The sequence below is a fragment of the Caloenas nicobarica genome, chromosome 20 (assembly GCF_036013445.1).
Source record: "Caloenas nicobarica isolate bCalNic1 chromosome 20, bCalNic1.hap1, whole genome shotgun sequence".
Lineage (NCBI taxonomy): Eukaryota > Metazoa > Chordata > Aves > Columbiformes > Columbidae > Caloenas > Caloenas nicobarica.
In genome coordinates this window covers 4,646,539-4,661,795 of record NC_088264.1, presented here as the reverse complement: position 1 = coordinate 4,661,795, position 15,257 = coordinate 4,646,539, and the positions used below count along the sequence as shown (strand labels likewise).

At 42.8% G+C, this 15,257-nt stretch overlaps 1 protein-coding gene across 4 annotated transcripts in view; it reads right to left on the bottom strand.

Moving 5' to 3' along the window:
• The window catches only part of RASAL2 (RAS protein activator like 2), a 180,731-nt gene that overhangs the window by 69,789 nt on the left and 95,685 nt on the right, over positions 1-15,257 (bottom strand). The window contains exon 1 of one of the 4 annotated variants that reach the window (XM_065648933.1): positions 6,297-6,395. The exons of the other annotated variants lie outside the window; for them this stretch is intronic. Coding sequence (XP_065505005.1) covers positions 6,297-6,309 — 13 coding nt within the window. The 5' untranslated portion in view covers positions 6,310-6,395. Of the gene's footprint in view, positions 1-6,296; positions 6,396-15,257 lie in introns of those variants that run through there. 4 annotated transcript variants of the gene reach the window in all.

Genomic DNA, 15,257 nt, shown 5'->3' with positions numbered 1-15,257 from the left:
AGATGAATCCTGCAGGCTGCTGACTGCACCTGCCCACAAAATGAAGTCGTGCTGCGTCTAAGACTATACAGCCCTATACTTTTTACCTCCGGGATGTGTTAATAAAGAGATGCTTGAGGAGGGCAGGAAGATTGGGAGTCAAACCATCAGCTGAAGATCAACAGCACGAACGAGACATGGACCCGCGCCCACACCACAGAGAATGTCCCGTGTGGCACAAGGAAAGAAACTTGGCTTTACCTCCAGGCCGAGGAGGTACCAGAAGGAACCATCATGCTGCTCACGTACGGCAAGAAAGATGCAGTTAAATGATCTTTTAAAAAATTACTGTAATTGAAGAACAGGTAAATTACTGTGATTTTGGTTCTCGGGCATGTTAACCCTAAGTAAGCCAGTTCCAGAATTGAGAAGAACTAGCAATAGTTTTACTACCGCAGGTCAAACTGTTCTGTTATTGTTGTCCACTTTCCCATGGAAAAACACCAACATTACAAAAGAGTGACCGAACCAGGAGCACCAAAAGCTCTGACACAAGTATTTCTGCTGGGGAGAGCTGCTGGATGTTCAGAACTTCACTGATGAAGCAATTATGCCTTTTTTCTTTTTCCCCATTTCCACACCAACTTAATTACATTTTTGTACTCAATCCAGCTTCAGGTATCCTCAGCATAGCCAAGGGATTCAGCTAAGTTATGCTGCTAGAGTATGGTAGTTTGTAAGTATCTATTAATGACTACTCTAAAAACATTAAGCTAATTTAATTCCAAATTAGGGCCAAGACATTATTTACAGAGTCATCTACTCCGAAGCGCCTTTCCAAACTATGAGCCATATGCCTCATGTAAACAGACATCTTGTATTAAAGTGTGAATACACCCAGCTATATATTTAACAAGCAGTACGTAAAGACTACTTCATTTCCGATGCTGGTATTCATGCGATGACTTTTTTCCCCAAGAATGTGTTGATGAAGATTACCTTCTATATTCTTTCCCTCCAACCAAAAACATTGGGTGTTCAAAACAAAGAGCAGATTGAAAATGTCCTGAAAATGGGAAGCTCCAAAAACAAGACAAACCCCGCACTTTCCCAGATTTACCAAGCACAAAGATCAATATGGAAGCCCTTGCTCAGTAACATGAACGTGACAGCTTGAAATGAATCGAATCACAAGCACTTCAATTAAAAAAAAAGGATTTCTGAGCCAGCATCTTTGCTAGAGATGTTACGTTCATTCTAAAGTTACGTAGCATTAGAAATGTTACTTTAATGCTAAGACTGAAAGAAATATTAAGAAGCCAGAAAAGGCGCCAATTCTTCCAGGATGGATGAAGAACGTGAAAAATACCAACATTCAGGGTCTGATCCCCTGCTCACTGAGCCCAGTTATATCACCTGCTTCACACATCTGAAGATCCAGCCCAGAAATCCAAGAGCTCTTCCATCTTTTTAAAGTAGTATGAAAGAGGAATGGGGAGTGATTTTTTGAACTTCGATACCGCGAGGACTGAAATCACCAGTGTCTCAAGTGATACCAGCATCACTGTTTTTCTGAACAAGAATTTCCAAAACCTGTAAACTTCAAATGTAAGTACAGCTTAAACTTGACCAAGACAAAAGTTAACAAGAAAGAGCACTGTTTCTGTACAGCTACCGGAAGAAAACAGCAAAAACCAAATATCTACTCCTACCTGCCTTGTCTCTAAATGCACAAGTCTTGCTTGGGCAGTTCGGATACAGTACAACTGCTATTTTACAGACAATCTTAAAGGTCCTTCAGATTTTATCTGTTCTCAATCACTATAAAGGAGCTTTATTAGAAAGAGAGAAGAGAAGCACTTAACATATGACAGATTTATCAGAAATTACATTGGAGCATCATGGGAGAAGTACCTTCTAAACAATTCTTCCCAGTGTTTGTGACGTAACCGATAGGGACGGATACAGTACAGGGGGTTGGCAATCGGACAGGTTATTACCATCCTCGAGGACTCAACTGCTCGATCCTTTGCACTTCAAGATGCTGACGTGCTACATCAGAAAGAGAAAACAAGCAGGCAGGTTTTTGGGGAAAGGGGACACCTTGCACTAAACTGCCCTCCAAGTTGCTATTGGGACAGCAAAGCACTTCCCCAAGAATGCTGCCGTCAGGCATGGAAAAGGAGAACAATTTTCCCTGGTCACCCTGTGGGCCACATAGTTTGCACAACTCATGTCTTCGTAAGTGCTGGATTTTGCCCAAATTCAGAAAAAACTGCAAGTGAAAATAATTGATTAAGGCAGTTTTGTTGGCATACCACCATCATTCATGTTGGTCTCAACTAGCACTTTTGGACCTCCTGGTTTTCCTTGGGCATATACTCTCAACCGGAGAAGGGAAACAGCCAGGAATGACTTTTCTTATTTAGACTTCAGTTAGTGGGATAACATCTCCAACCAGCAAACAAACGAAAGAACAACTGAGAGAGGCCTGGGGTTTGGGTGGTGGTTGGCTTGGGTTTTTTTTTTTTGCCTTCTGTGACTAGACATGATCACATAGACAACAGAGACCTACAATTTTGAGAAAAACAGTTTCAGATGAGAGAATTAAATGTCTTCATCATCTAGTCTGCAACATTCTGGTGCCATCAGAATGCACGGGGCTCACACAGATGGCTTCAAAGTATTGTGGGAAGTGATTCAACATGATCAGTATTTGATATTTTACTGACCACATGACTTCCTAAGCTTGTGGTCAGATCGTGTAGGAATTGCTCCACCATCCCATCAACTTCATCTTTATTTACCCTCTTCCTACATGGTTCAGTACAAGGTAACAGCTCTACGTAGCACTCCCACGAGTTCAACTTGCTTGTTTTCAGCACAAACTCAATACCTGCCATTCTTGCAGAGCAGGGTTGAGGGTGCTGTGCCAACAGGGAGCTTCACTCCACCCTGAGGTCACTGCTTGTTCCCTTTATACATCAAGAAACCGCAGCTTTACCAACATCATCAGGTGGGAGTTGAACTCTCCTTAATTGGCACAGACTCAACAACAACAACAACAACAAAAAAAGAGACTAATTCACAATAACCTGCACTTCTAATACCAGATAACGAGACAGAAAACCACCAAAAAAAACCCCTTTTGATGTCTAGAAGCCCGAAAGCATGCAGCTTGCACTTACCAGGTATGCAGCAGAAAAGCAGGAGCATTCTGGAGAATGAGTGGTTATGACCAGCAATATGATTTCCTACCCCTGCCTATGAATCATGTGGTCTCCCTCCCTCTTACAACTCAGTTCCACCTGTGTTTATAGGAATATTATGTTAATCTCTAGGTAAGCAGCAAAATAAGGCAACTGCCAAAGCCCAAGGCCTTTCCAAAACACTAGAGATCAGGACAAGTAAGGCAGTACACGGAAGGTTTTTTTTTTAATCTGTTTCCAAATTAGGGACCAAATTTAGCAGTGAAGCAAGGAAACGCAGCAAGGTAAGAGACTGTATAGTTCACGGAATTTTTGCAAGGACATACCAAGCCCTCCATCTTGTGGACACGGGCTTAATTTCTGACTGACACAATACCTTAAAGATTCTTCTTGGACACTGTGGTGAGAGTTAACCTGGAAAATATAGCCGACATTTTAGAGTGACCTTAGGACATACCAAGACAGGGCTTTAAGAGCAGGAATGTTGTGGAAGCTGGCATTAGAATTACGCTGTATTTTGCACATTTGGCATTTTTCCTGTAGCCATTACCCCTGGAATCGAATACATGTGGAGACAATTACAGCCTCTATTCTAGCAAAAGGACCTGGCTTTCACAGTTTGAATGCCACTGAGCTTGAAAATCTGACTGAAGCCTATTCCAAAAAGGATCAAAACAAGCAGGAAAATGAATTTAAAAAAAAAAATAAATCTATCTCCGCTTTTCTAAGCCAGACTGGCATTTTTGAATGCTTGTGGCTGGCACCACTTTTGAAGGCCTACACTAAGCAAGGACACCAGCGGAGCTGTTTCACTCCTCTGGCAGGTGTCCACGACACAACTTTGCCCTCCTAAAGCCCCAGCTGAGCACGCTGAAGGTGCAAGAGCACGTAAATGCGACGTCGTGTGTCATCACAGCAGATCCACTGCCTGACGAAGGAGCAGCTATGGAAGGAAACTCTCTCCGGACTCACCATCATCTGCTCAGATAACCAGCTATTACCCGACTCCGCAAACCAGTTCTTGCAGTTACGTTTACCACGACAATTTTGGCACCATTTCCCATTAAATCCGTAAGACACGTAGTCAAAGTCTATTGACCATTTAACACGTGGAGATGATGCTGTTGAAACTGTAAAGCAGTGACTGTAGTTGCGACATTTGCTTGCTGACTTCCCGTGCAGATTTCCCTCTCCCTTACTAGAAGCAGTCACCCATATACATAGAAAATTAAATGGAAGAAGATCATTACATTTCCCTTCTGCCACTGGCCCAGTTTCAAATCCCACCATTATTAGCTCTCCTAAAAATGATTTGTGCTTTCTGATGCCAATTAGCCAAGAAATCTAGATAAAAGGAAGTATTCCCTTTGTGGAGAATTAAAGCTTTGAAAAGGTACGTACCTCTACAGGCTGGGAAATTCATCTGTCTCTTGATGCCAACAAGCCACCTACAAAAGCCGTCCATGCCCTGTATTTTGCTGCATCGCATAATTCTCGGACTTCCAATATTGCACAGCTGGTGCAATACTTCCTCCCAGATATCAGAAAATGGCAAAGAGCAGCTCCAGCCTCAACATACCAGAAAGCCCCTTCCTTCTGCTTATATACAAGTGAAGCTGATTTGTTCCCACGAGCTTTAAAGAGCCATGACAGATCTTTCTGACAGAAGTCACCTCAAGTATTCATTACGATTACATCATTTTCCCCACCACCAAAGATTTTGAGAGAGCGGAAGAGCAAGAGCACCCATGAGTATCAGATAAAGCCAGGCACAACATGAAGAACTTGCAGGAATGTAAGTTGCTGCTCACGTCTGCCTTCCAGAACTCCCCAGCATTGTATTTTTAATTCGCTACTCTATTAACATGTTAATCATACGAAAGAGCCCCCAAAAGAGACAGGAAATTCTAAAGGGTACCTCCTGGTAACCACCCCAAAATCACCTAATGAAACTTGGAAGGGGCCGGGATTGCGTTGCCCTGAGCTTTTCTGATTAGTTTGCCAAAAGTTTGATTGTTTTTGAAACACATTTGTCCAAAAAAATCTAAGGCAGAATGTTTTCATTTTCTGATCATGTAATTCAAAAGCAGCTGCAGCACAACCTCATTGGTCCAGGCTAACAAAAACAGTCTCTCCAAGTTAGCAAATTAGTATTCTCCCCAGTGTACAGATGAGGAGGAAAATGACTAATAAGGACTTCATGATCAGTACCTATTAAAGGCTGTTTCCAAGGTAGAAAACATCTAACTTGGGAGTTTCCGTTCCCAGTTTCCTTTGACAACATTTATTGCTTTTGTAGCTACTGAAAAATGTGTAACTATATCAAAAGCCACAAAATTTAAATGCTTTCCAGCTTGCTATCACTTAACAATATATTTTAAGACAAAAGCTGCTAGAAAAGCGAGCAGCATTACTAAGGCGATGTCCTTAATATTGAAAAGAAAACAAACCCTCTTGTTTTTACGAGCAATCTGTAGGATCCCGTGAACTGCTTTGATTTACCATCGCTTGCTGGAGGACAGGAAGCAAGGTTGGCGATATCATATGCTGAGAACATCACGCAATGCCAGCCACAAGTAAACACTGGAAAATATTCCCACCGTGTGCCCTTGAAGAATGATGTCTGGCCTTATCCAGAAATCCAATGTCATATAAAAATGTACTGACTTATGTTAGGTAAGTAAAGGCTTTCAGGGAGAGGGAGAAAAGTAAACCTGATGATTTAAGTAGCAATAAACTAGATTTTTAACTTTGAAAGCCATTACAAAAACCTGTTGCTCATCTTTGCATCTACATGATGTTTGAATACTAACACTTAATGTCTATAGTAGTGAGCAGAAAAGTACCAATAATCCGCTTTTCCATTCATCACATTAAATCTATGCAAACATCACTTTAAAAACCTGCGTATAAAACGGAAGAAAGGAGTTAATATATACATGCAACACGGGAAAAAAAAACCTTAAAGTTTCTAGTTGCTTTAAGTCTAGTCACTTTAAATTTCCAGCAAAATACCTATGTGCCTCCTACCCGATCCCTCCTCACTGGAAACGCTGCAGCAAGACAGTCCCTGTGTGCACGGCCCGTGTCAGGAGGAATCTCTCTCACCTGTGAACTGCATTCTGCGGTAATTCTAAAACCTCCACCATGGTCCCGCCACCATGCCAACCACAAAGCCAGCGGAGCCTCCGCACGCTTCTCTCCCGTGCTTTTGTTTTCTCAGCCTCCGACGCTTTGGAATGCAGAAAAGCCAGGGCTGAACTCGTCAAGCGCAAGACTCTCTATTCAGCTCCTTGGCTCCAGTTGAACAATAGCCGCCCTTCGGTCGCTCGCCTTCCCTCTCGGCGTATGGGCTGCAACGCCGTCCTGCCTGCAAACAGCGACATAATCTACCCGGGACGGGCAGACGCTTCATTTTTTCCTGTCCCAGGAGAGGGTGGGGGAGCTGAACGACAGCACAAGCACTCAGGGTGGAGTGGAGAGGGGGTGTGGGCAGGAGGAGGCTCCTGTGAAGCAGAAACATGTCTGATGCTGAGAAAATTCAGGGATTTCAAGCAGCTGACTCCAAGTCTAAAATCAGCTACAGTGAAACTTAAGAGGCTGGTATCACTGCATACACTGTCCAGACTACAAGAAGCCAGTCAAGATGAAAACATGGTTTTGTCAGCTGAACAAGGAGCTGCGTCTGAACGTGTCTGATAAAACTGCCCTTTATTTGATGATATTTCCCCACTTCAAATGTTTCTACAGCTTAGGAAATACACAGAACCAAAACAGCCCTGGAGAGTCACTTAAACAATGAACTTTACCCCCCCACTTTGTTTCCTGCCACTGTCTTTGTTTTTATTTCTTTAAATTCAATCTAAGATCTATGGCTTTGAAAGTGAAATGGTGAAGTCTGATACCAAAAGCCTTTTCCTGAGGTCTGTTCTTTTTTATTTTAGAAGTGCCGAGAGCTGAACTTCCAGGCATAGCATTGCTCTAAAATAAAAAGACAAAATCTGTTGTTCAAGGCAGAGAAGCAAAAACCTACACTGTTTGGTTACTGCTGCCAACATAACGTCCCTTATACATTCTAATGCCCCTGCTGCGAATAGCGTGTCAAGTTGGATCAGTTGAAAAGTCCACGGTTTGATTCCCAGCAGATCCCACCTGCCAGCCGCGGAGCAGAGCAGACGAGCACGCACACAAGAGGAATGCAAAGTTGTTCAGCCTGTTGCTAAACGGGCTAAAATTGCTCGTGAAGAGTGAAGAGGCTGCAAGCTCTCTCCTCCCTTCTGCAGCCCCTGAAAGAGTGTGTGTGTGCAGGGGGGTTGAACTTACCTGTTTTAATTTTGCACTTGTTTGCACACAGTGCTCTCTGATTCAGCCCTTTTTTCCTCTAATGCTACCCATCTCTGTTTGTTCCTTGCTGGATTACTTAAGACGAGCTTCTGTACATTCTCTTCAGCAACAACCTCGCACACCCTCACAGCATTTTCCCTGGAAGAAACCGTAGCTTTGGTCACCCTACCCCCTGCCAAGGCTTCACGTGAGAAATCTGCGTGAAAGGCACAGCGTGGCCCTTGGGAAAAAAACTTCTTGAATGCGTGCTTAAACAATACTGACTGCAAAATAAATAATAGAAAGTTATAATTGCTCCCTCGCCCTCTCCAAAGCCAATCGCTAAACTACACCCAGGGATCTCGTGCCAAGATTAGCACTGGGACAGAACAGTAGCTCAAAAAAACAGAGACCCCCCCTCTAAAAAAATCCCCTGTCGCTAACAGCAGTGGAACAAAATAAACAGTCCCTCAAAACAAATTGGTTTGACCTGCTGCTTAGAAATGCCTAATTACCGGGAACAGTAGGGCAAAACGGTCTCATGATCTCAGCGGAGCCAGATCCTGCAAAAAAGCAGTAACGGCTCATAAGCGACTGCAATCTGCTCTCTCACACCGCCCCTGATCCGCAAAAAAAAAACCCCAAATACTGTGGTAATTATACAGAACCCTTCATTCCACAGAAAAGCATCTCTCTGGAGGGTGGAACAACATCAGACAATTCATGTATATACCACAGGGCACGACAGAAAAGCTGGAAAAAGTGAGGACTGGGACATTAGTCTGTACTTATCTTCAAAGAGTTCTGACGCTTTTATGGGCAAATCCTGGCTTTTTGCTTGCCTCCCCCCCCCCCTTTTTTTTTAAGTTCTTGTTACCTTTCTGGGTTTTGCTTCCATGTTTAGCTTTTTTATTTCATAGCATTTAGGAATCCTCTGTTTTTAAATCAGGTTCAAACAGAAGAGTTAAAATTTTGGATCCAGCTCTGCAACAAGGCCGTAATCTGCCCATTTCTTCCAAATAAACCATTTTTAGTGGCTTGGGAAGGCTCAGTCCTGACATATATTTTCGTCAACCCTAAAACTTGCTGTACCGACCCCAAAGAACTATTTCTGAAATGCTGTCTGACTCAAGTGAACACACCTGATGAAAATTTAGGAAGGAACGGTGGATGAGGAAGAGGGGAGAGCTGTGAGGAGAGGCCATGGCTGCCCCACGCCGGTTGGAAACAAAAGGCGTGAAGTTTGAAAAAAGGAGTGAGGCAAGGTCCAAAGTAATTTTGAAGACACCTCTTCCAAAATTCGGAGTCTCTAAAATCCAAGGAAAACCCCATTCCTCAAATCCTTCCCGCTTGCTCCTGTGCGGGAGGGTTTACCACCTTTCACTCCTTGCCAACCCAAGAGCAGAGCGCTAATCCAACGATGATTCAAAGCGACCGAGCTCTGGAGGCTCCGTTAGGGTTTCCCAGCAATCTCCAACATCACCTGCAGCCAAAGGGTCACCAAATTGACCACAAAAGCAAAGCACTTGTTGTTTCCACCAGGCTGGGATCTTTGTGTCAGCCGGGTTGGTGACCACTGCTCTGGACTTCCCTGCTAGTGTTTTATTGGGAAAAGACCAAGGGTGAGGAACTCCTGGAGTTTTCCGTGGCCAGATTCTCACCTAAACTATAACCGACTCGCTCCAAAAAAAGGTTGCTAGTCAAGGAAATATTTGCAGTTCCATCTAAGATTTTAAGAGAGGCAGAAAAACCCTTCAATTCTTCGCTGGGTAATGCACAATACGAGGCAGCCTCAAATATGCATCAATAATTATTAGCTTGTAGCCAAAAGCACTTTACTGGACACCGAGTTGAATCTTAATGGACACTAATCACTGCTAGAATGTACAGTCCTCTCCATCTCCGAGGCTTCTTTTGGGAATTGGGGATTTGCTTGCGACACGGAGGTGCCTGTTAGAAGAGTTTCTGATGAACTCCAGCAGAGTTCAATAGCCCACTTTTCCTCTGTGGCTTTATTATTTTTCTTTTAAGTAAATTATCTCTCTGCTGTGCTGCTGCAACATTTTTGTCTGTTTTGCAGATAAAAATCACAGTTATAATTCTTTCCTCCCCTCGTGTTATGAACGAGTGATCACTTACAAAAGGGGTAGCAGGTTAGCAAAATATCCAGTACATGCTCGAGTAAGTCTAATTTAATACCTAAGCCACTTCATATATTATGAACCTTTTTATTTCTGCAACGATAAAAAGTAGTACACCCACAGGAGGTGTGTCGCTGCCCCAGTGAAGTGTAAATATCACAAGATGGCACAGGAAATACCGAAAACTTCGCTTCTTTTATTTATTTTTTAAAAACTCTACTTGTCTACTTCCCAGAGGTATTGTGGAGATTAATTAGTTCATGGTCATAGACCATTCTGAAGATATAAGAATATTACAGCCTGATGGAAAACAAATCTCCTGAGGTTCTGCATGGAAAAGCCCAATATATAACTGACAATGGATTTCTTGCTCCATTATAGCTTGCTTAGCAAGTTCTGCCATCCTCTTCCGGAGCTAATTATAAGGAAGAAAATCTCCCCAAACTTTGGATCCTAGGGCAGCAATGACAAAAAGTTCTTTAGCCTTTTTTATGCAGACATACGAAAGCCTTTCACCAAATACCTGCAGAGATGTTTCAGGAGGAGCAGTTCAGACGCACAGACGGAAACCTGCCAAAGGCCACGACGACAATCCACAATGCCAAAACTAAAATACAAGGATTCACAGGTTTCCAGCACTCTAGAGATAAAATACAGGGCAGATCACCAATTATTATAGTACAGTACCAGCCAGTCCTGCTTGTGCATATTCACTTGGAGAAAGTATGCTGAGGAAAGGGGGAGATAGAAGAGAAGACTGGTTCAAATCTTCTAGAAACAACACAAAGCCAAGGGGAAAAAAAAAAAAAAAAAGCAGAAGTGACAGTCCCAAATTTCATTAAAATAAAAAAAATGTGATGGCATTACTACTCGGCATAGTGCACTTACTTAAAAGAAATCTAGTTCTTTAAAGTTCCTGGAAGCATGACTTGAATGGTCCTCCAGAAGGACTCCGTGTTTTCCCCACTGTACAGGCTTGTCCATCAAATATTGTGCGTGTACTTTCCTTGTTTTGAAGTTTGGACTCTCAAAAGATTACAAAAACACACGGATGCTACAGAAGTGGATGAATTTGCAACAATGATGCATAGCTAGCATGAGATAGGGAACCGAAGGCTGTGCCTAGGACAGAAAAATGTGCAACCCCAATGAAATAGTTTTCCAAATTGAAGCACGAGCCCTAACCAATGCACAAAGACATACCAGAAGTAGTTCCAGTAACAGCAGCTGTAAAAATGTGAGAGCACAGACTTCAGCGGTGGCAGAAGTGGGCAGTAACACAAGCTCTTCTAAGCACCTCGCACAGCCCTTGTTCACATCTCTGCTGCCTTGGCTCCGCTCTTACTGTAAGTGCACTCAAAGCTGAGAGAGAGCAGCTTCGCGTTGCACCCACGCCGCTACAACTCCTGTTAATACCAGGAGTAAGCACAGAAGTGGAATCAATTCGGTTCTCCTAACCGTCCTTAAGCAACACGCTCCCACCATCTCCTTTGTGCTGGAGTCACCGCATGGCTGCAGGGTCGTTGGGAACATCCACCGGATCAGGTTCAAAGCCAACCCATCGACACAACGCATATGCGAACAGGATTTTGCTGCATGAAGTCAAATCGATTCGCCTGCCATACACGTGATAGAACCGGCACCAACGAGGGTGGTAAAGCGGGGAGACAAGAGTGTGCACACTGGAGAGAACTTGGTATATTTAATTTCGGATGAACTGCAAACTAGATGCACTTAATCCAATTTCAAAGATATTTGCATTGACAATATCAATTTATGCTAAAGCAATAAACTGATCAGCACCTAATTCTGTAACTAATACTGAAGTCTGAACCAGATACAATGACATCGACATTCTAAAATTTTGTTCAACAGTTCAGATTAACTCTAGACAAGACTTAAGATATGGAAATTCAGGCTGTAGGAAGGAAGGAAGGCTAATTTTCCCTTCAGTGTTAAGCCAGTTGTTACTGAAGGCAAAAAGGCAAGTATACATGGTTGGCTGAAGTGTAATTACTTTTTGCCACAAGAACAAACAACTATAAAGGAGAAGCTACAAAATTTAACAACCCACAGTAAGTTCATGCATGATTTAAGGTAGATTTCTCTAAAGAATTTAATACATAACTTTTTACTGTTGTTGTTGAAAAAACTAAGAAAAATGATCGCTTCCTTCACAATAAACTGACATTTGGTTAGAACACAGTCAACGAATCTGCCCCAGATGATCCAAGAGCTACCAGTTCTCAGCAATTACTACACTGCACAACATGCTCTACTTAGGAAGCATTCTTTCTGCTCACATCACAAAAATTTAAAATCTTCTAAAGTCATTTTTTGTGTGTGCTGGAAGCAATGAGTAGGGATGTCATAATACATTTCCATGGGGGAAAAAAAAAGAGCCCTAATGGATTATGTGTCAACACCAGAAAGTTAAGATTATGTGTTCATACTCCCGTTAATCTCTGCTCTTAAAAGGTTTAAGATCTAAACAGATAAAATTTGCTTAATGATGAAACTTGGCTTTCAGCACAGATGATCTGTGTCCAAGGGAATAAAGTTTCAGCAGCATTCAGAACAAAACAAAATCCTTTGGCTTCGCTTGTGTTATAGAAGAAAAAGATAGCAGCTTGGCAATTTTCTGCATACAAATACCTCCAATTGCTGGGGGGGATGTCACCACGATCCAGGCATCCTGTTTGTTACATCTAGCCTCCCTGGAGTCAGTTTTAATTTCAAGCAGAGTTGTCTAAAGTCTTCATCCTTCCAAGGCAGGCAGATTGCACTGTACGTTGTCCAAATTTCAGATTGCTTCAGGGCTTTTCCCAAAGTTTCCTAACCTCTTTTGTGGACGCAGAAGATAGCAGGATACAGTAGACGTTGTGCTGTGTAGCCCGTAGGTTCTTTCACAATGCCCGAAAGTAGCTGTATTTCACAAGAGATTTTGAAAAATGCAACTCACGGTTTGCATGGATTTGCATCTCGGGATAGACCACGATGGGTAAACAATGTCATTTAAAGACTGTTAAAGTTTTAGAATTTGAATTGATCTCGGTGTAGCTACAATCCCTACCAATCACACCCAACAGTCACAGCACTAAGAGTCCGTGACCTGATGCACTAGACAGTGAAGCAGGCAAAGGGCAAAGTCTTTAGCAAACATTTGTGCTGTTACATGAGCCAAAAGCTTCAGATCTCAACTCACAAAAGGCTGGAGGTTCCGGCAACGCTGTCAGGTCAGGGCTGGAGGGCAGTGAAGAACAGAGCCCAAATGTGCACAGCAAACACAGCCAGCTCCTGCAGCCACCACGAGCAGCGTCAAACCACCCAAGCACAGAACGGTGCTTTCTGTTCTGATCTCATTAGGGTATCGCCTTTCAGCTGGTGGGGACCTTTCAATTTTGATTTTTGATATAAAGCACTTACAGTTCAAAAAGAAAAAAAAAAAATTCCCAAACCACTCATGGAGGGTTGCTAATTTAAATAAAAAAAGGCAACAGACAGTCATGCATCTGATCCTTTAGGCTCCCGGGTCTGCAGAGAGAGAGAGCAGGATATGAATCCCTCTCACATGTATATTGTGGATGTATATACAAACATGCTCGTGCAAGCCCAAATCGACCAAACCCAAACAGCTGCAAACAAGTCAAGTCAGCACATCTGACTCCATCTTCCTGCCAGAGATACTGCTGTTCAACACACCCCTCAATGTGAGGGCTAAACCCAAAGCCCTGTTTTGCATCCCTGCCATGCTTAACACCTGACAGGAGATGGATGTTTTACAGATAGCAACACGGTGAACAAGCAGACAGTGCTATTGGGAAAATTATTTCATCATGACACATTATAAATCCCTACAGCTGAGATACAGGGAGGGGCAAGCTGCATTTTTTCATCCTTACTTTCTAAGACACATTCTTTGTAGGCAAAGTTGAGTGGTGGAAGGTAAAGGGACAGCCCTTTATTCAGCATACAGTTTTGTTAGAAGTTACAGGAAATCCATTATTTCTAATTCCTGCATCTTTCCTAAGTAAATCTTTACTGAATATGTACAGATTGGTGCATTGCAGGTTCTTTCACTGACCAGGTGACAAACAATCTCTCTTCTTCCCAAACAGACTGTATCCCTCTCCCCCATCCCAAAGCAGCAACCCTTTTTAGATATTCATCCCAAACCTTAGTGCACAAGGATCGTCATTATGTGGTGAGCACAGAGTAAATCTGTTTATTCTTTCATCGCAAAGTACTCGTTCCAAGTGGAATATACAGAAAGCAAGGCTCGGCTTTGTTTCAGTTGCAAACAGCCTTGTCTCAGGAAACAGTAGTTATTGAAATAACCCTAGAAATCTTTCTAGCTGATGTCTGTTCTCTCCTGCCAAGTTTTTACCTGAAAGAAGATCACGGGCTGTGTATTTTCTTGGCGCAATCATCCCCACGTAGGAGGCTCAGCAGCCGCTTGCAGGAACTGTTGTAAGAGGGACCAGGCAGCAATGAAACCCAGCATCGCTTACCTAACCCTGGGTGGCTCGCTCCATTTCCAAGCCTCTGGATGTAACCTTTTAAAACAGCACGGAGGCAGAATTTCTGCCCAGCTAACAGGTCACCTGATAGCAACGCAGATGGATCTGGCACCCAACCAGATTGGTGCTTCGTTTTTATCACTTCTTCCCTTGTTTGCGTGACCAGAGAATATTCTGAATTCATTGGGATTTTTAGTGGAAAAATGAGCTTGAGAGAGTGCAAAGGGGATGATCACTAAGATGAAAATCTATAAACTTGGCAACTAAGCCAGAGGATCAGGAAGTTAAAAGTAATGTTTGAAACTCAAAATTCTATCTTCACCAAATTTCAAAACTGTACATGTAGTTCCCCACAGTACAAAAGGTAGATTTTATTCATTAGCCCTAAAGTACACTCCTAATGCTGTTTGGAGATCTAAAAATCAATTTTAGCAGCCTTGGTCTTCCTGTAAAAGGCAGTTGCTTTGAAACTCAGCCCTCTCACTTACGTGCTTTAATTGAGGAAATTCAGGTTTCAAAAAATCCAACTTGGGATATTTGCTGCTGAGCTAGAATTCCAGAGTAGGTGCCCACCATATAACAGTTGTGTGATCAGGAAAGTAAGGGTGCCCAGTTTCCTATCTATTTGCACTTCAGTGCTTTTCTCCCAACTGGAGCACTCATTGCAATACTGGTTTCACCAGTCTCCTTCCCATATGATCACTAGCCATATATTTTTAATGAAAGTTGTAGGAACTTAGTTCCTCCGAGACCTTTGTCTCACTCTCAAATTTAGTATTTGTTGACTCGAAGACACAAATTATTGGAGAAAGGGGGGGGACACAGATGCAGCATCAGTTTTACATCATGCAAAAAACAGGTTGAAACCAACCAGAGAAGTCTCTGCATGAGACAAGTTACAGTTGCTACGACAACAGGCAGATAAACACGTGCAAGGAAGAGAAAGTCAAAAAGGGATAGTAAGTAAAACAGATGCAGTGAAGCACTGGTTGTAAGGAATCCCTGGAGGCTCTCTAGTCCTTTTTTCCACTCAAAGCTGGGCCTTGCCAGCACCCGATAAGGTCGGCTGTGGCTTTATCCAACTG